The sequence below is a fragment of the Patiria miniata genome, unplaced genomic scaffold, assembly GCF_015706575.1.
Source record: "Patiria miniata isolate m_02_andy unplaced genomic scaffold, ASM1570657v1 HiC_scaffold_22, whole genome shotgun sequence".
Lineage (NCBI taxonomy): Eukaryota > Metazoa > Echinodermata > Asteroidea > Valvatida > Asterinidae > Patiria > Patiria miniata.
The window spans coordinates 1,571,711-1,590,686 of record NW_024037061.1 but is presented as its reverse complement, the minus strand read 5'-3'; the positions used below and the strand labels follow the sequence as shown (position 1 = coordinate 1,590,686).

At 42.3% G+C, this 18,976-nt stretch overlaps 3 protein-coding genes across 3 annotated transcripts in view; 1 reads left to right on the top strand and 2 right to left on the bottom strand.

Moving 5' to 3' along the window:
• Positions 1–1,734: 1,734 nt before the first annotated feature.
• Positions 1,735–6,751, top strand: LOC119730369 (citramalyl-CoA lyase, mitochondrial-like). The gene is made up of 8 exons (XM_038203233.1): positions 1,735–1,757; positions 2,346–2,673; positions 3,336–3,527; positions 4,257–4,455; positions 4,654–4,767; positions 5,459–5,512; positions 5,837–5,961; positions 6,539–6,751. The coding sequence occupies exons 2-8, from the start codon at positions 2,404–2,406 to the stop codon at positions 6,638–6,640; spliced, it is 1,056 nt and encodes a 351-aa protein (XP_038059161.1). The 5' UTR covers positions 1,735–1,757; positions 2,346–2,403; the 3' UTR covers positions 6,641–6,751.
• A 2,379-nt stretch (positions 6,752–9,130) lies between these two features.
• Positions 9,131–11,528, bottom strand: LOC119730371. Its single transcript, XM_038203235.1, has 3 exons — positions 11,398–11,528; positions 10,207–10,398; positions 9,131–9,671 (listed from the first exon to the last, which is right to left on the bottom strand). Exons 1-3 carry the CDS (start codon positions 11,457–11,459, stop codon positions 9,578–9,580), a joined length of 348 nt encoding a protein of 115 aa, XP_038059163.1. The 5' UTR covers positions 11,460–11,528; the 3' UTR covers positions 9,131–9,577.
• Positions 11,529–11,775: 247 nt separating this feature from the next.
• LOC119730373 (protein MMS22-like) overlaps positions 11,776–18,976 on the bottom strand; it is a 42,521-nt gene continuing 35,320 nt past the window's right edge. The window contains exons 25-30 of the mRNA XM_038203237.1: positions 14,875–15,045; positions 14,058–14,180; positions 13,143–13,241; positions 12,411–12,470; positions 12,259–12,305; positions 11,776–11,952 (exon numbers count right to left, since the gene is read on the bottom strand). Of these exons, the coding sequence (XP_038059165.1) occupies positions 11,805–11,952; positions 12,259–12,305; positions 12,411–12,470; positions 13,143–13,241; positions 14,058–14,180; positions 14,875–15,045 (648 nt within the window). The 3' untranslated portion in view covers positions 11,776–11,804. The remainder of the gene's footprint in view (positions 11,953–12,258; positions 12,306–12,410; positions 12,471–13,142; positions 13,242–14,057; positions 14,181–14,874; positions 15,046–18,976) is intronic.

The following is an 18,976-nucleotide window of genomic DNA, read 5'->3' as shown; positions in this document are numbered from 1 at the left end:
TCTAGCTGGCTCGTACCCGTTCATAGGTTTGTACTCGATTGCAAACAAGTGCAATGGTCAATTGGGGCCAGTATTTGAAAAAAAAAGCCAGTTGTTTCCAACGCTGATCGGCCGATCAGCGTTGGAAATTGATACAAAAATACCACTTTTCTTGAAAATGACAGTATACCAGGTGCCATAATTTTACAGGATGCTTCAGGCTGTCATTTACCAACATCCTATTAAGGTATTTCGAAAAAACTTGGTAGTTTTTTTTTTCGATGTTTGCAAATGTTGTATATTCCCTTTAAATTCGAAAATACAACCCCTATTAAATTTGTGTCAAAAGAGGGCGCTCTACACAAAAAGCGGTCACGACCGGACCACAGACATCACCGTGAAGACTTTTTATCATGACAAAAACCTGTAAAAACAACACAATACCTTTCCTTTTTTGGACAGCTAAAAGCTAAAAGAGACACAAAAGTCATTTTCGTCATTGGACAACAAAAACTAAAAAAGAAATAGAAATTACTTTCGTTTTTTTTGGCAACAAAAACCACGGAAAACAATTCCCATTTCCATTCTCGACAGCAAAACGGACAACGAATAACAATTCTCATTTCCCCAATCGACAGGAAATCGGAAAACCGAATAACGATTCCCATTTCCCCAGTCGACAGGAAAACGGAAAACCAAATATCGATTCTCATATCCTTATTCGACAGGAAATAGGAAAACGAATAATGATTCCCACTTCCCAACAAAAACAAAAATGGGATTTGGGATTTCGCAGTGCATGATGGGAGATTTAGAAATCGGCACAACCTGTTCCCAGGGCGAACTTTATTTTGAATTTGTTTCCCCATAGTATATACTTGTGAGCGCGTACTGCAAGATACAAAAAGAACGAGGATATACTTGACACCGTTATTTGTGAAGAGCGCCACCAGCGTTGTTACACGCCTCCGTGCGCGGTGTCGTCTGCTAGTGCGCCTAGGCCTAGGTCAGACGTACTCCTAGAACTATGAGGCTCCACGTAGTGGAGCCTCATAGGTTCAGAAGCCCGCAAAATTGTTGTCAGCACAAAACACTAATTAAGTACAAAAACGTCCATCCCAAGCAGGCCGTTTTCCACAGAACCGCTGCACAGTTTGCCCCTAAACTCCATACAATACCTCATGACATACTCACGTTATGTGCACCCAACAAACATCGGTGGATTCTGTCTGTTTTTCGGCAAAAATGATGAAAAATATGCCCTTTCCGCACTGAGCCAACCTAACACTTGAAACGAGCACGCGTGCAGAATGATCGCAGTTATTTTCGGTTCGATCGCTCGGAGCGCGCCGCGGGGGGTACGTACTTGCACTTGTACGCATGTGCATACTATCGTTCCGCTCCTACACCATACCCCCCGCGGCGCGCTCCGAGCGATCGAACCGAAAATAACTGCGATCATTCTGCACGCGTGCTCGTTTCAAGTGTTAGGTTGGCTCAGTGCAGAAAGGGCATATTTTTCATCATTTTTGCCGAAAAACAGACAGAATCCACCGATGTTTGTTGGGTGCACATAACGTGAGTATGTCATGAGGTATTGTATGGAGTTTAGGGGCAAACTGTGCAGCGGTTCTGTGGAAAACGGCCTGCTTGGGATGGACGTTTTTGTACTTAATTAGTGTTTTGTGCTGACAACAATTTTGCGGGCTTCTGAACCTATGAGGCTCCACTACGTGGAGCCTCATAGTTCTAGGAGTAGGTCAGACGGTGACTCGCAAGTAAGTAGAATTCTCTATTTAAACTGAATTTTTATCAGTGTTCATGGAAATCTATTTACTTTATACTTCAGTACGATGATCCATGCACTTTCGTTCTGTTGTAGGGACTTTTTTTGTTGTATTAATGGCGACTAGGCTAATGTTTTTCTTTGACGTCGTTTTTGCCGTTGACGCTATTTCGTGAAAATTTTGATATTTCTTATTAAAAAAAATGTTACAGTAAAAGCATCACAGCATACTAATGTATTACTTGTACCACATTGTTACCGTAAGTTCTTTTAAGTTCATTTTCAGGAAAACCTACCAACAACAAACTCAATTAATTCTACCAATTACCATCATTGACATGTCGACAAAAGTCACTGAATCATTCTATTTAGAAGATATATTATTCAGTTGCAAATGCTCAGAAAACCTTCTTTACTTGTTTTCCAATCATTTTAGTTGACATGGTTGAGTGTGAACTTGTGTTTTGTCACTTTTTAGAAAATTGTTTCATTTTCAAAAAAAGTTACTTTGTGAACTTTAGTTAGGCCTACCCTACAACAAGATTTCAACATTTTTTTGTTAACACTCAATTTATTTTAGTTGTGAAACTTCACATGCAGTGGTACTGGTCGACCTCACAGTTTGGAGCCTGGTAACCATGGTAACCTCAATGCTGAACATCATCAGAAGAGTCTGTTGCCGGCAGGCATACCATCACCAACTTAGCCGACTGGCCACTGCCTCTACCCAGACGAGAGGCCTGATGGCCGGCCCATCTATGAGACCTCAGGAGGGTCAGGGTGTTACTCCGAGGAGAGCAGTTTTGTACGTTCCCGGAAGCGATGAACGCAAACTTGCCAAACTCTCTGGTTTGACGGTGGACTGTGCTGTCATGGATTGCGAGGACGGTGTGGCAGCCAATAGGAAAGTATGGAAAGAATAAGTCCGAGTAACTTGGACCCAACTTATCGCCTTTTTAACATTCGGACATGGTCTGGCGATACAGGATCCAAGCTAATCCATATATGTCGAGAACACAATTCTGTCATTGACCCAAAAACCCAACATTGCCCAACAAAAACATCAGATTTCACCCTCGAAACGGCCTCCAAATTACTAGATACGCCACCTGATGAGGCACAAGTAGACATTGATGATTAAGATGGTTGTACTGAAGGTTACTTACGGTCAAAGTTACTCGGACTAGGAAAGAATCTGGGAGTGAATTTAACCTCAATTTTAGGGTACACAAAGTAGGCCCACTGTGAAATGTTATGGTGAAGTCGTAGATGAAAAATCAATTACAAGTTGAAAGGAATTAGGTTGATTGACTTCCCTAGAATCAAGGGGGGGGGGGCCATAAGTTTGCTTAAATTGAATCCTCTTGTTTGCTAATGGGCTCCGTTTTATTTAATTTCACACAATCTATTGGTTTATCTGGGGGGGGGGGGGGGGTGTAGGGGGATAAGAAAACTGTTCCTGTTTTTGTTTTCAAAATTATCAATCTCAACCCTTAATTACGTGATAGTGTTCTAAAGTGCTTGTAATTTAGTCCAAATGCAATTGAAATATTCCTTGGACACTTGGCAGGACGTTGCAAGAGAAACGATCAGAAAGACCCTCGGTTCGCTACACCTGCCGACTGTTGGGGATTTGGCCGTCCGCATCAACGCTGTCGACAGCGGGCTGGCTGAGGACGACTTGAAGGAGGTGTTGCAGGCGGAGAGGCTGCCCGATACCCTCATGATACCCAAGGTGGAGTCAGTGAGCCACTTACAGTGGGTAGGTCAAGACGATTATTGCTGGCCCCAGAGGGCAGCTTACAGTCTTGTCTATACCTATCTCACTGACGGACTGTTACTTGTGAATTAGACTTAGGTTAAGTCTTACCTAGCCCCACATCTTTGACTCAGATGACTACCTAGACTTCTTAGACAGCTTTAGTGGGTCTGCCTAGTCTTGATAGTTAATGGTAGAGTCCATCATTTGCAGCTATCAAAAAAGTAACTGACGAAATTATTGTTGAAAAGCATACTTGGTTTAGAATTGATAATGGTACTAAATCCCTGTGAAATTATTCTTTCTGGCATGCTGTCATTTTGAAAAAAAATGCTTCCAACGTTTTGGAAATTTCTGTTAGTGGTTCCCTTTTAATTCGGCGAAGCTGTTAATGAGTGCACGAAGGCGTTGACACGACGCACATGCACTTGTGGTTGTTTGTCGTGGTGTGGTGTGCTGTGCGCCTTAACCAAGTCTAATTCACAAGTAAAAGTCGGTCAGTTAGTGAGATAGGTTACAAAAAGAGTGTACGCTTGCCCTCTGGGGCCAGCAAAAGCTTAATTTTGTCTTTCCAAAGCTCTGAGCAGGGGTACATGGGAGGGGGAGGGGCAACAGGCCTCGACATGGGGGGGGGGGCCTGCCTCTGCATGCTCCTATCTGTTTACCACTGATCAAATGGGATTTAAGATACACAATAGTTAGATTTGGCATTTCAATATTTGTACATTTTAGCTTGCGGACAAGCTCAGCGCCCACTTCGGCCCCAACCCGCCCTCATCCCCCTTCAAGCTGGTCATCTTTGTGGAGAGCGCCCTCGGTCTGCTGAGACTGGCCAACATATGTGAGGAAGGTCAAAGGTTATCACGGACAACTCCATTCTTCACACTAGAAGGGGTGGTTTTTGGATCGGATGACTTTTGCGCTGACATAGGTAGGTCTACTCCACGCAGTAACAAATTATGCACAGGATATCCCTCAAAATGCATAAAAAGACTTTCAGTGAATAACCATTCTTAATGATTAATTAACAGCATTTTGTGCACTCTGGTGCTAGCCTTACGAGGCTTGTCTGTCTTGTTTAAACAAGGAAGCTAATTTCTCTTCTTTTTTTTTTACAACACTCCTCTAGGAGCTACCAGAACACCAGAAGCAACCGAGCTGTTGTACGCTAGACAGAAGGTCGTCACCATTGCCAAAGCATACAGACTGCAAGCTATTGATCTGGTCCATATAGACTACAAAGGTACGGATCGTGATCACAATTGTGAGAGTATGGACATGGGGCATGAATGACTCTTAGATTGCCTGTAGACTGGTAAAGAGAGTCGGGCAGTGCTATTGTATAGGATTACTCAGTAAAACCAATGAATAGGATAAATCAAGCCTATTGTGTAGACCACAAGCCGGCATGAAAAAACTTCCAGCAAATAGCCATTGTAAATCAATGGAATAGAATTTTGCGCCCTAAGACAAACTTGGCCAGTTCTGCCTTGTCTTCTGATAAAAGTAACACGTCTATATGCTTACTAATAACAAAGTTCAGTGTATATCTACAATGTCCAGCTGGGGTCATGGTGCGTGTGCCCTTGAGCAAGGCACTTTGTCACTCATTGCTTCTCTCCACCCAGGAGTAAATGGGTACCTGTGAGGGCAGAGATGGTTATTGTGATTGAATAAGCTTGCTTGCGCCTAACAGGCAGCATCGAGCTGTATACTCCCCAGGGAGCTGAGATGGTATTTGGAATGTTTAATTGGCCCAATGATCAGGGGTAATAATAATACTGTAAGCGCTGTGATTTAGTTTACTAATAAGAGCGTTCTTAAATGCCGATTATTATTAGTAATGTCCCTTTATCTAAATCTCATGAAATTAAGCAGGCTATGTACAAAATGTAGTGTATTTCATTAATACATTTTGCGTTGTTTTGCCGCAGATTTGGATTCCTTAGAAAAGCAGTCATTGGAAGGAGCTCGCATGGGATTCACAGGTCAGAATGAAATAAAAACATGTCAAAATAGCGACCAACAGAATAAGTCAGTTCTGATAGCAAGCTTCAACATTTTTTTTGTGCTGAAAACGGCAGTTAATATTGAGAGCACTGTAAATAATGAATACAAAGTTTTGTGATCTTTTGAAGACATGTTTTTGAAACATTTCACCATTTTATGTTGTGGGAAAAAAAGTAGTCAAATTTCAAATCACATGGATTGCTGAAAAGTTAATATAGTGATAAGATATATGCTTTTGTTCTGAAGTTGAGGTCTGCTTGGGTTATTTCAAATTTTTGTTTTGTTTTTTGTCACATCAACAGGCAAGCAAGTGATCCACCCGAATCAAATCCCAATTGTACAGAAAGCGTTCAGTCCCTCCCCTGAGAGAATGGAATGGGCCAAAGCCCTCATTGAAGCCTTTGAAGAGCACCAGCACTCGGGGAAGGTAAGGGCAAAACTACTTGGCAAAAAGGGGTGTGCATACATTTGTAATTGCAGGGGTGTGAGTGACCACTGACAAAAATAGCTGAAAAAGGAGTAAAAAAGCTGAACTTGGAAATTTCCTATACTATTGTACACAACAAGTGAGGAAAAAAAGCTGAAATCTAAAACAAAAAAAAAGCTGAAATCAGCTTTAAAGCTGAGGTATCACACCCCTAAATTGACGTGTCATTGCTACAAATTGTTTTACTGATTTTACATTTCGGCCCTGCATGTCAATCAAGCAGTGCGCACTGACCAATCAACTTTGGTCAGGTGACCAGTGTAGCATGGTCAAGTTGGTCACAAGCACTGTGAGAAGTGTACACAACCTAAAGGTGGGCGGGGCTTATGGCCCATGGCGATGGACTCTTCCTGCTTGTCAATCAAATATAAAGTGACCAATGAGGTCATGACGTTTGGTCAGGTGACCATGGTCAAGTTGGTCACAAGCACTGTGAGAAATGTAGACAAACCAAATTTTCTTTTTGTATTCAAAACCTTATGCCTATTTTTGTTATTTTCCTTTTTTATCTTTAAAGGGAGCCTTCACTTTTCGGGACAGCATGATCGACATGCCCCTCGTTCTTCAAGCCAGGAATATACTGAAGATGGCCGACGTGACGAAAGACAAACCCCAATGATAAATTTTGTGGGACTGATGAAGACTCTGTCAGTTTGAACTTTCTCTAAAAAAGTGGCTCCACTTCACGACGCCCTCCAGCTGTCGTTGACTGAGTAGAAATAATAACAATACTGTGCTTATAAAGCGCTTTCCACCACGGGTATATCTTAAAGCGCTTCACAATTATTACCCCTGTTCACATCATCAGGCCACGAGACCACGTTTCTGCAGTCGACATCAACAAAATCTGGTGTCTACCCTTGCAGGTACCATTTATACTCCTGGTTGAAGAGAGGCGATTGTAATAAAATGCCTTGCCCAAGGACACAACCACCATGTTCCCATCAGAGTTCACACCCACGTACCATGGCGCACGGGTCGAACACATTTACCATCGGACCATAGGACAACGGAGTGTGAACACAGCATCATTAGGCCGAGAATGAAAAACATTTATTCAGTGGAAACTGAGCACATAGACTGTGGGCCAGAAATCCTATCTCACCTAGAAAATGAAGTCCGTTCAAGATTTCTGGTGGCAATTTAAAAATGCTTGTTCTTTGTCAATTCGAGGGTGCTGAATTCCATTCTTTCTGTTGCCAAGCTATCAGGTGGCACGTTTAAGCACAATCTTCGTCGGAAGTGTTATCCCAAAAACATCAATTTTGGGGGCCTCTGACAACTGATGGCGCAATCCATCCCCTTAAGGATCTCAGGAATGGCCCCTCCGATTTCAATGCAGATTGTCACCCACTTGGAATAGTTAATGCTAAATAACTGTAAACGATTGTAGGCTCTTAGCTAAACATGAGTGTTTTCCGTTCAGTTTACATGTGCACTGTGGTTCTTATGAATAGACCGCAGGGCACCAACTACAGTCCCTGCGCCGAGTCCATAGGAAAGCCTTGTTTATCTGACGAGTACCAGTGATGGATGCTCAGCATACAGGAACAACAAAGCTCGAGAGATTGTTAAAGGGAATATACAACATTTGTAAACATCGACAAATAAAACTACCAAGTTTTTACAAAATACCTTACTAGGATGTTAGTAAATTACAGCTTTAAAGCATCCTGTAAAATTACGGCACCTGGTGTGAAGTCATTTTCAAGAAAATGGTATTTTTGTATACATTTCCAACGGTGGTCGGCCGACCACCGTTGGAAAAACCTAACTATTTTTCAACTACTGCTCCAAATTTACCTTGCTATTCGTTACATGTTAATGAACGGGTGCAGGCCAGCTAAACTGGTTCCCTTACCTTACAATTTTTCGGCATCTATAAATTGATCCATTTATCATAAGTGGAGTCAGGGAACCAGACTACTTGAACATTTTTGTTTTTCTTGGTTTTTCCAGCATTTTCGAACACAAAATTTCAATGTCAGTGTAACAATATTTGATCTATTATACTTACCCCTCAAATAGTTCATTTCTGAAAATTACAGCAAAAGCCAATGATGTACATTCCCTTTAAGAGTTTCAATACCAACAGCATGGCTTAACACTGCAGTGATTTTTTCTGGTCACACATCAGAATCTGCTGTGACTGTTTTATTGAACCAAACTCATCAAAGTTATATTTTTGTTATAAACAATTTTGTCTGCATGATGTGTAGTATACTTTGAACAGTATCAATTTGTATGGCATATTTTTTTAACCTTTGGTTACAGACCCCAATGGTCTGAACAATTAATGAAGATTTTTATCCGAGACAAAAAGTTCATTTGGAGGTCATTTCATAAAGTGTGAGCGATGCTTATAATTATGCGCTCTCTTTGTGACATCCTTCCCTTTAATACACCTTCGTGTTCCACCAGCAATCAACTAAGAGTTCTGGTACTTGTGAAATTATGGAAGAGGTTTTTTATCAACACAAAAAAGAAACTTAGGTTTATGTATTATTTCAAAATGTAAAATTCTGAAAGAATGGTATTTAATTTGTAGAACCGGCCATATACCAGTGTCGTTAATTAAAGATCGTCTGATTAGGAAAGTGTAAGAAAGGCGTAACTGAAAATTGCTGGAAGCACAAAGTTGTCCATGCCTCCTTTGTATTGTATAAATAGTTATACAGCTGGCAATTATTATTGTACCGAAGAAAGCAAAAATGCTTGTTCAAGTAACATACATCTTCACTTAATACATGTACAAATGACCATTCAAAAACACTGGACTTCAAATGGCCTTTGGGTAAGATTACGTGCAAATTATGGTAAAAGTGGTTGACTGCCTGGTATGGGCTCCGTGCGCCAACGAAAGAGGGCGCCCTTTTACCTAGCAACGACGTCCCATGGGCGGGACATTTTGCTGGTTGACGCGTACCGTTCCTTGTGTGTGACACACATGGATTCAAAGTTGTACTATGTAAACGCAGTGCTAGTGCTGGCCACGCGTCGCGGCAAAATTGCAGTCAGGCAAGATGGCGTCGGTTGGTCACCCCCAACTGTACTTTCTTTGCCAGTGAGGGGGTACTTGTGAACAGAGCGGATAGTAAACCGAATGAGCAGAAAATCATGCAGAATCATATAAATGTATACAAATATATGAAAGATTTATTGTGTGGTGTTTTCGTAGCTCAGCGCTTTATCGTTCTACCTCTTGGTACACAAAACCGAACCATTGAAACCAGCACATTCTAATTTTTTGGGACTGCATGGAATCCCAACAAGCGCTTTAGCAAGATGCTGGATATGACAACCAGTTCACATCGGATGACGTGTATACACGCAAAGATTTTGCGGTGTTCAGAACGGATGACGAATAAACACGCAACAAGCGAGGCTGGAAATATCAGGGTGTGCTACCCACAGATGACGGCCTGAACCCGTCTGGCATCGAGGTTCGTGAAAACTATCTCGCGCCTTGGTCCGGTCAATGTCAAAATAACCCTGGCGCAGACTGGTTAACCCCTAAAAAATCCATACCCTTAGCTGCATGCACAAGACGATGTTTTCAATTTTGTAGAAGTTTCTCTCCGTTTTTTATCCTTGTGATGACTGCTTCCCCAGCCTCTCCGAGATGACTCAGAACATTGCAGTAGGCTTGCCTAAAATAGAAGAAAGAAAATCAATTATTTAGATAATAATATGAATGCTTCAATTTTGATAGCTGGTGAGTAACCTGTTTAATCAATTAAACTTGTTTGGGGGTCATTCCAAAACAATTAAAGGGGAGTGTGGCTAAGTGGTTAGCATTCGTGACTCGTGATCAGAGGGTCAGGGGTTCAAATCCAGCTGCTGGGCATATGTTGTGTCCTTGGGCAAGCCACTTTACCCCCACTTGCCTCTCATCATCTCCGAATATCTGTAAGTGGTTACCAGCATCAGCTGACTCACTATCGGAGGGTCAGGGGTTTGAATCCAGCTGCTGGTAATATGTTATGTCCTTGGGCAAGCCACTTCATCCCCACTTGCCTCTCTCCACCCAGGAGTATAAATGGGTACCGGCATTAGCTGGGGAGTAACCTGCGATGGACTGGCATCCCATCCAGGGGGAGTAGAAATATTCTCAGTCATTTCATGCCAAGGAAACATGAGCCATATATGCTTTTGCCAGACTTTACTGACTCACCAAAATCTTACCTTAGTGTGCTATCAGCCCCGACCCCTCGCTTGTGTTCACATGCCGAAACTAGCCTGGAACAGTCACTTATCAGAGCTGTTATGAGTGCAGGATGCTGCACAGCCACTGTCTCCAGGCTACGTAGGGCGGCCGCTTGATGCACTCTCAAATGTTTGGAGAGAAAGCCTCGAAGGACACTCAGCAATTGGGTCCTGAAAAAGCAATGATGGAAAATTACTTGATTTTCTGAAATATTGTCAAATTAATCCATTAGGCCAAAAAAAAAAAGTCTCCGGTTTCTGGTATGCGCGCGCGTCGCCGTAGCCATGCGCGTCGGCAAAATGAAAAAGTTTTTTTTCAATAAAAGATGATGTCTCAAAACCGCCAAACTCACTGGTTTGACTGGAATCCTGCTGCTGCACAATTTTAACGTGTTTTTAGATTGGGTTATGGTTGAGAATAAGCTTTATGTGGCCTCTCTGGACTCCCATATATTTGCACTAAGTTTAGTCGGGCATCATTTGCAGTCATCAGCCGACATTTGAAGCAAAAAAATCAGGTAAAAAAAAAAAAAAAAAAAAAAAGCCGCGTCGCCGCACCACTTTTTGGGCAAGCTCCATACCAGAAACCAGAGACTTTTTTTTTTGGCCTTAGAAACTCATAATTATTATTATTATTAATTATTTCTGGTAATGAAACAAAAGATTCATAAAAAGTGCCCAAGGCACTATAGACCGCAAGCCTGAAGAAAGCTGTACAGAAGAGACAATGAGAAGAAATTACAGTTCTTAGAGGTGGGAAGGAAACCCCAGGAGTCGGAAGGAAGGGGAGTCGGTCGGATGGTCACAAAGAGGACACTGGGGCCAAGTTCGCGTAAGGACTACAGTTGACCAATGGTTAACTAACGTTTGCCCGAACTCTGTCTACTCGACGGTGGTTGACTACGCTAGTCGACTATTTGGAACCAGCCTACTGGGGTTGGTTGCTTCGCTGGTAACCAATAGCCGCGCGCATTCATAACGCTAGCAGAGAGCCAGGATCCAGAAGTTTGCGATGACATTTTGACCAGCGTTTGACTAGAGACGTTCGCACGTTGCTATCAGTGCGCAGGCGTAAGGTGCGTCACAAATCAACCACTAGTCGACTAATGGTCCTTGCCCGAACTTGGCCCAGGCTGGCCTTCTGGGACAGACTTAAATACAGCCACTTACTGGAGGTTGAGTGGTGTGTCTTTCTTGCACGCATCCATCATGGCGGTCAGTAGCAACGTCATGGATTTCTTCACTGAACTCACATCACACAGAAGAAGGTAGTCCAACACTACCCCAAGTAACACCACTGTGTCTCTGAAATGATATTCATTGGTTGACAATCAAATGAATGAACTTTCTCTTTTTTAAAGTTGATAAACGAAATTGAGTGGAGTGGGGTTTGAACCTGCAACCTCCGGTTTGCCGTTCCGGTACTCCACCAACTGAGCTATCCAGCCCTATGTTGGCTGTTCCCCATTTCGTCACTGTCTTTGTTCAAGGGGCGCTGGTCAGAAGCCGTAAAACTGTATATGCCATGCAGCCAGGGATCACGTCCAAAGTCAAGATCTAGCACTGAGCAATAATCCTTACCTCGCAATCTGCTGTGGATTGTAAGTTCTATGCAGTAATTCTTGCAGGAAGGCCAGCGTGTATGGTAAGTGGCTAGGCGGTTGCTGGCCGTGGTATATTAGGTACTGTTGACGAATAGCCTTAAGGATTAGCTCTCTCAGGGCACTAAAAACAAAGAAGCATGGTAATAATGATGTGGTGCTTATATAGCGTTTTATACAAAGTCATGTCACAATTATTACCCCCGTTCATCAGGCCTCGAGACCAGTTTTCTGCAGGAGCTTGAGATAAGCACGAGATCTGGTCCGTACCCTCATAGGTACCCATTTATATCTCTGAATGCAGAGAGGCAATTGTAGTAAAGTGTCTTGCCCAAGGACACAATCACCATGTTCCCCCATTAGGGTTCATAGCACTACTAGTATTTCAACGATCTAGTATTTTTATTATTTTCACAAAAGATTTACAAACCTGATCTGTGGGTTTGGCTGTCGTGCACAGGATTTATGTAATGCAACCTGTTAAAAAAAATTCGAAATGCATTTTTAATTCTTATCTCAATTTTGGTCGCCATTTTTTTCATTTTCCAAAGACAAAAAAATGAATTTAATTTTTCATCTTACCATGAAAGGATGGTTTGCAGATGAGCTGCCTGAAGACGTCGTAGCCAAGGTTGAACTTTTCTGAGATGAGCGAATTAAAACGGGAGAGAAAAATAAATGCGAGTAAAAATTTCATCATCATCATCATCTATCTTTGGGGCGGTACAGGGAGTAACAGGCAGGGTGGTTTGGGGCAGTATAGGGAGTATCAGGCAGGGTGGTTTGGGGCGGTACAGAGAGTAACAGGCAGGGTGGTTTGGGGCGGTACAGGGAGTAACAGGCAGGGTGGTTTGGGGTGGTACAGGAAGTAACAGACAGGGTGGTTTGGGGCGGTACAGGGAGTAACAGGCAGGGTGGTTTGGGGCGGTACAGGGAGTAACAGGCAGGGTGGTTTGGGGCGGTACAGGGAGTAACAGGCAGGGCGGTTTGGGGCGGTACAGGGAGTAACAGGCAGGGTGGTTTGGGGCGGTACAGGGAGTAACAGGCAGGATGGTTTGGGGCGGTACAGAGAGTAACGGGCAGGGCAGTTTGGGGCAGTACAGAGAGTAACTGGCAGGGCAGTTGGGGCCGTACAGGGAGTAACACGCATGGCAGTTTAGGGCAGTACAGGGAGTAACAGGCAGGGCTGTTTGGGGCAGAACAGGGAGTATCAGGCACAGTGGTTTGGGGCAGTTCAGGGAGTAATAGGCAAGGCAGTTTGGGGCGGTACAGGGTTTAATGAATCAAATTATTGCGAGGGACGTTTGAACTTACAACTTGAAACCGGAGGAAGTACTGCTGAACGATTTCTTGAACTTTGCGCTGGATGAATTCATCTCGCTGCAGGTCCAGGCTGGCCAGACCCTCTAGAAACTGAAACAAACAGACCAAAAATATTTGTATTTAGGAAACTATTCTGCCATTAAACATGACCGTCTATGGTATCTTTTGAGTTTCAACTACATGTAGAACAAAAAACATTTTGTCTTTTAAGTATTTCTACATGTTTTCCTAGAAATTCAAGTTTTGGATTCGATTTTGAATGGAAAAAAACCCCTATCAGCTGAGTTATGGAATAATCACGTTCCAATTTTGAATTATTCGTGCCCTCACTATAATTAAGCGGTTTGTGATTTTTTTTCTCACAATCGCTCGAGACAACAATGATTTATAAATTTTTTAATACAAATACGTCGGTGAAGGGCAAAAATGCAATATTGAATTCAGTTCTTGCAGGGTAGTCTGGTTCCCACCTCCTTATCAAGGGCTCCGTGTAGAGGTACTCCTTCAACGGCCAGAAAAGGAGAGTTGGGGGAGACCTAGACTGGTTCCCGGTCCATCCACTGCATATTTCGAATGATCAAAGGTTATTGGCGGCCGGGATTAGTCTGGGAGACCATCGCAAGTTAAATTTGAACGTATTCGCGCGCTCACCATGCCTGACGCTCACGCGAAGACGCTGTTGCTAATATCTTGGCACATTCAGTAAGTCGCGCTTACTTCGCATGCAAACCTGTACAGAACAGTACGCGCACGCTGTATGCCCCGTCAGGGTTTCTCAAAAGTGGTAAAAACACGCCCTCTTTTGTTGGCGCGCAGGCCCATAATGTAGGGATTGGAGATTAAAGTTTCAGAGGGTTCACAAAGATCGCATAATGAGCAGATATTGATTAAAGAGTATTTGTTTACCAGATGCAAAGTTTCACGGATGGCGGACAGCATTTGTGATGGCAGGCCCTTCTTGGGATTGAACAAGGCCGGCGGCAGGATCAGTTCAGTCAGAATTCCTGGCAGCTGAGCTTGAGACTTGCCCTGGATAATGAAGAAAACGGAACAAAATCGATTTGCGTTCGCAATGCTCTTCAACAAATTTGTTTTTTTGTTCCCATTCTTGTCAAAATTATCCGGGCGTGAACTGGTTAAGAAGAAAAACTCGAAAATAGCACAGGGAATGCATGTTTAAATTTAAAAACAAAAATGACTTCGTTGCAGTTATGTTTATTTTTCAGGCATGAGCTTTTAATGCACTCAAAACTGGGGATGAGCATTAAAGAAATTCAGTTGTGCCCTGAATACAGACTTATCTTCTTAACTGTTATTTTTTCTAGCTTTACAATTAATTCACTCTTTATTGAGACACTGAACGAAAACAATTGGCCCATGTGTAGTTATGGAATATCTACTTTACCAATTGAATTTGCGCAGGATAGACTGGTTCCAGCCCCACTATCAAAATCAATAATGTAGGGTCTGGGAACCACTCGGCAGGGTTAACTTGCGGTGTCCAAAATAGAAAAAGTATTTTTGGAAAAGTTGAAATTTTAGTTGAAACTTTGCCACTTTCAGGAGAAAAAGTGAAACATTTTTGTTACGAGCACGGACACTATGTCTTCAACAAAGACGCCATGTATACGAGAAAAGACACCATATCAATGAGTTCTCAAATCTCATACCAGGAAAAGAACATTCATGACAAATAAAAAAAAAAAAAAAGCAATTGTTTTACCTTCACGTAAAGAATGCTGGAACAGTACTTGACTACGTGACCTATGACCTTGTAGATCCATAAGAGGTCACTGGCTGACCTCATGTTGCGCAACATGGGTTGGCTGAGCTCGACGAGGTCGCCCAAGTATGAGAGAATGGTCTGTCTCTTTAGCACACGCTCCTGAAGGCCCTGAAGAGAAATCGAAAACAAAAGAACAAAAATGAACAAAAAAGGAAAAAGTTGAATCATGCCAAGACAAGACAAACCCTGTAGTAAAGCTGGTCCCAAATACACCGAATATTCACTGGGCGAGTAACTCGATTGCTCGAGTACTCGTGAGTAGTTTATGCTACTCGTTGTTCCACTCGTGGTTTTTCATCTACTCGAGTACTCGTCCTGGCGCGAGTAGAAGGTACTCACCAGTAGCAATTTATGGGTTAGGGTTCACGGCTTATACGTCTCCTGCAAACAGGGAATCACTCCCTCCCCCTCTCTCTCCCTAGCATGCCTAGGATATTCCATTTGTCAAAAAAACCTCAAAAATTCAAGTAAATGACTCAAAATGTCGCACAGTAAGGATATCTCAGTGCTGAAGAGTGTGGTGTGACTTGCATGCTATTTGCTTGTAGTTACTTCCCGTCACACTAACGTATATGTAATTGTACTGCTTTTATGGGAATTCCGTTAACGACTCGCGAGTACTCGACTACTCATGAGTAATTTCTTTGAAAGTACTCGAGTATAAAATCTACTACTCGCCCAGGCCTACTATTCAGTCACTTTAGAATGACTATTCACTGGAAGTCTTTTTATGGATGTGGTCTACACAGTGGGCCGGATTTGCTGGTGTTACCGAGTGATCCTATATGATAGCACTGCCCGGCTCACAAGTGACAGTCAGTCAGTAAGTCAGACAGTGAAACTAGCGGCAAAAGCTAAAATTGAAAGAGTTGAGACATGAAGCTATCACTGGACCTTGAACACTATGGACCACCTAAAAAAATGTTTATATGTAAACATTTTACTGAGTCAGGCTGGGCCTGTACAAACTGAAAGTGGATCAAAATCAAGTTAAGAACACAGAAACTGGTGAAAAAATGTTTGCATGAAGCTTTCAGAATTTCTACAAATTTACACAGGTGGTGCCAAGCAATTCATTATTAGAAATTTATTTCTGGATAATGCTTAACAGTGCGTTCACTGTATCGGCACATTTCATTCTGACAGCTTATCCATTATTTTCCCAACTTCGTGGTTCCCACTATGCTTGCAGGGCAAAGGGCAAATCTTGTTAAATTTTCATCAGAATTTTGTAAAATTTTAATCAGATCAAACAAAATGAGTTTGAAAAGACATTTTTCACTTTTAAAAATTCACTTAAAAAAAAAGAAAAAAGCAAAAGCTTTCTTTTCATTTCTGAGATTTATTGTTCGATCAGTAGCATGTCTATGGAATATCCCCTTATACAGGAAGGGTCTATGATATGTTGATGTATGTGAGCAGAATTAATTAATTATGCAGAATTCTCAGCCTTATGGCTTCACTGAGGTCACCTCAAGCTCCACTCTGAAGGATATTTTTTTTTTAGAGTTTTAAGGGATTGAAGCATCATCTAAAACATCAGCCGACATTTGAAGAAAAAAAAGTAGGGGGGGAAAAAAAAAACCATGTCGCCGCACCGCTTTTGGGGCAAGCTCCATACCAGAAACCGGAGACATATTTTTTTTGGCCTTGAAATTATGTCAGAGTTTCTGAAGTCAACTCCAATTGGCTGGTGCGCAGGTCTCAAACATCAGACATTTGACCGTGGCTCTGCACATGAGATTGTCTGATTCCCAGACTTTATGACAGAATGCTTTTAAGGCATTGGAGTTTGTCTATAAATTATTAATCCCAAGATGATTGTCCATCTCAACTATTGTAGACACAGGTTCTCCTGCTGTAACAAGGCTATCAAAAAATGCTTTTAGTTTTAAAGGGAATGTACAGCATTTGCTTTTGCTGCAATTTCAAGAAATAAATGGATTTGGAGGATTAGTATGTTACAGAAAATATTGTTAAACTGACTTTCACTTCTTGGGCATGTAGATGCTGGAAAAACCAAAAACAACCAATCATATTCTTGTAGTCTGGTTCCCCGACCCCACTTAAGATGAAACAGAGCAATTTATAGACTTTGGGGAATTATAAGGTCAGAGAATTAGTCTGGCAGGCTTGCAAATGTTGTATCTAATACATGCGTGTGAAACTGTTGCTCTAGAGCAGCTGCATGTAAGTGAACGTCTCAATCAACGACCAGCCAATATCAAAGTAGTCAGTAATTAATGCGTGGTGCTACTGCCAAAAACTCAGCACACGAGAAAAATCAATCACCCATTTCATTAGACCTGGGCTAATAATTACTACAGCCACTTGATGCGCACTTAATCGCTGCTTCCACAGAAAACGGGTGATGCGAGTGAATGACGATGCTGCATGGGTCTGAGGAATGTCAACCTTGATTTAGTACGTCTTAAAACAGTTACAGTTTGTTCTGGGGAAGGAGCTGGTCACGACTACGAAAAGAGACAGTTATTTGCTTCGTTTTCTACAGGTAAAGGATAGATAGTTTGGTTTCAGGCAATGCATCTTAATTTGAAACATACAGTTCAGGGCATTAGAGAAACCAAATGGTTCTTTCAAAGGTCAACAAATTTAAGAGATTTTGAAGACATTTTCAGTCTATTAGGCTCTTAGCTGGAGCGTCATGGCCCAGCTGTTAGCGCACCGGACTCGAGCTGGGTGGTGTTTCTGATCAGCAGAGTATGGGTTCGAGTCCTGGTCTTGACACTTGTGTCCTTAAGCATGGCACTTCACCATTATTATTATTGTTTTTTCCTTAGGATTTGATGTAAACGGTAAAGCTGAGTCCTGTGTGTTGTGTAATGCACGTAAAAGAACCTAGTAACACTTATCGTTAAGAGAAGGGGTTTGCCCCGGTGTTTCTGGCAGTGGCTGCTTAATGCGCCGCAGCACCTTGTATACCCTCATAAGGTGCTACATAGAACAGGTCTCATATTTCAATTACTTCATTTACTTGTCTTTAAAATAAATTCATGAGCGCCTTGAGTACCTAATTGTTGGTCATGTTGGTCATTGGTAGATAGACTCCAGTATTCTTCTTATTATTATTAGATGAGATACGTGTATCATCGTGAAATTGAAGTTAGACATTGTATAATTATATTTGTGTTGATGTTTGACAACTTGAAGTTGGTTCGGCTATTGGGCAAGATGAAGTTTGTGCTGGTCCCAGAGGGCCAGCCTAGTGTCACTGACTGACTGACAGACTGTCACTTGTGAGCTGGGCAGTGCTATCATATAGGATTACTCCGTAACGCCAGCGAATGCACTAAATCTGGCCCATAGTGTAGACCAGATGCACGAAAACACTTCCTGTGAACAATCATGACCTGAATTAACTGGATCAGCTTTGCTAGGTTTTCCAAAATACACAACTGCTAATAAGAATTGTTTGATGTGATTGTAATTTCAGGTTTGAAATTTGTGTCTGAAGTCTGTGTCTGCAAGAGTGATTTGTTAAGATGAGTTCCTTTGTTGAAGCAAATGAGAATAACTCTGCAACTGGAGAATTGGAGCTTTCTGACGTGTATGAAAGACTAGATCTTGCCATATTTATTGTGCAACTGATGCTCAGTGTCACTGGAATTGTGGGGAATTCTCTGGTATGCGTCACGATAGCGCGAGCGAAATTCATGCACAATGTCACCAATTTTATCATCGCGCACATGGCCGTGGCTGATATCCTCGTCTGCGTGTCGCTGGTCATTTTTCAAGAGAGGTACGTCCGGCATTTGGCGACCAAAAGCACCGCTGGCAGGGAGATAGTCTGCAAGTTGTTTTGGGCCAAAATTATGTTCTGGTTGACCTGTGACCTGTCCATTCTAAGCATGCTCTGTGTGACCGTGGAGAGGTACGTGGCTATCGTCCATCCCTTGAAACATCCGCGACTCTTCACTAAGACTAGACTTGGCCTCATGGTGGTTGCTGTCTGGTGCTTATCTGTCCTGGCTCAGATTCCTATCATGACGTCCAAATCGTCTACTGAGGCCCCAAAACA

Bases quoted from the DNA above. Each gene is read 5' to 3' on its own strand.
- LOC119730369 (XM_038203233.1), top strand. From the start codon at position 2,404: ATGGTAACCTCAATGCTGAACATCATCAGAAGAGTCTGTTGCCGGCAG. The intron at 2,674-3,335 runs GTATGGAAAGAA...GACACTTGGCAG, and splicing joins GTGTGGCAGCCAATAGGAAA to GACGTTGCAAGAGAAACGAT. The intron at 5,962-6,538 runs GTAAGGGCAAAA...TTATCTTTAAAG, and splicing joins AGCACCAGCACTCGGGGAAG to GGAGCCTTCACTTTTCGGGA.
- LOC119730371 (XM_038203235.1), bottom strand. From the start codon at position 11,459: ATGACGTTGCTACTGACCGCCATGATGGATGCGTGCAAGAAAGACACA. The intron at 10,399-11,397 runs GTAAGTGGCTGT...TTGCTTTTTCAG, and splicing joins GACACACCACTCAACCTCCA to GACCCAATTGCTGAGTGTCC. The intron at 9,672-10,206 runs GTAAGATTTTGG...CTTCTATTTTAG, and splicing joins GGGGCTGATAGCACACTAAG to GCAAGCCTACTGCAATGTTC.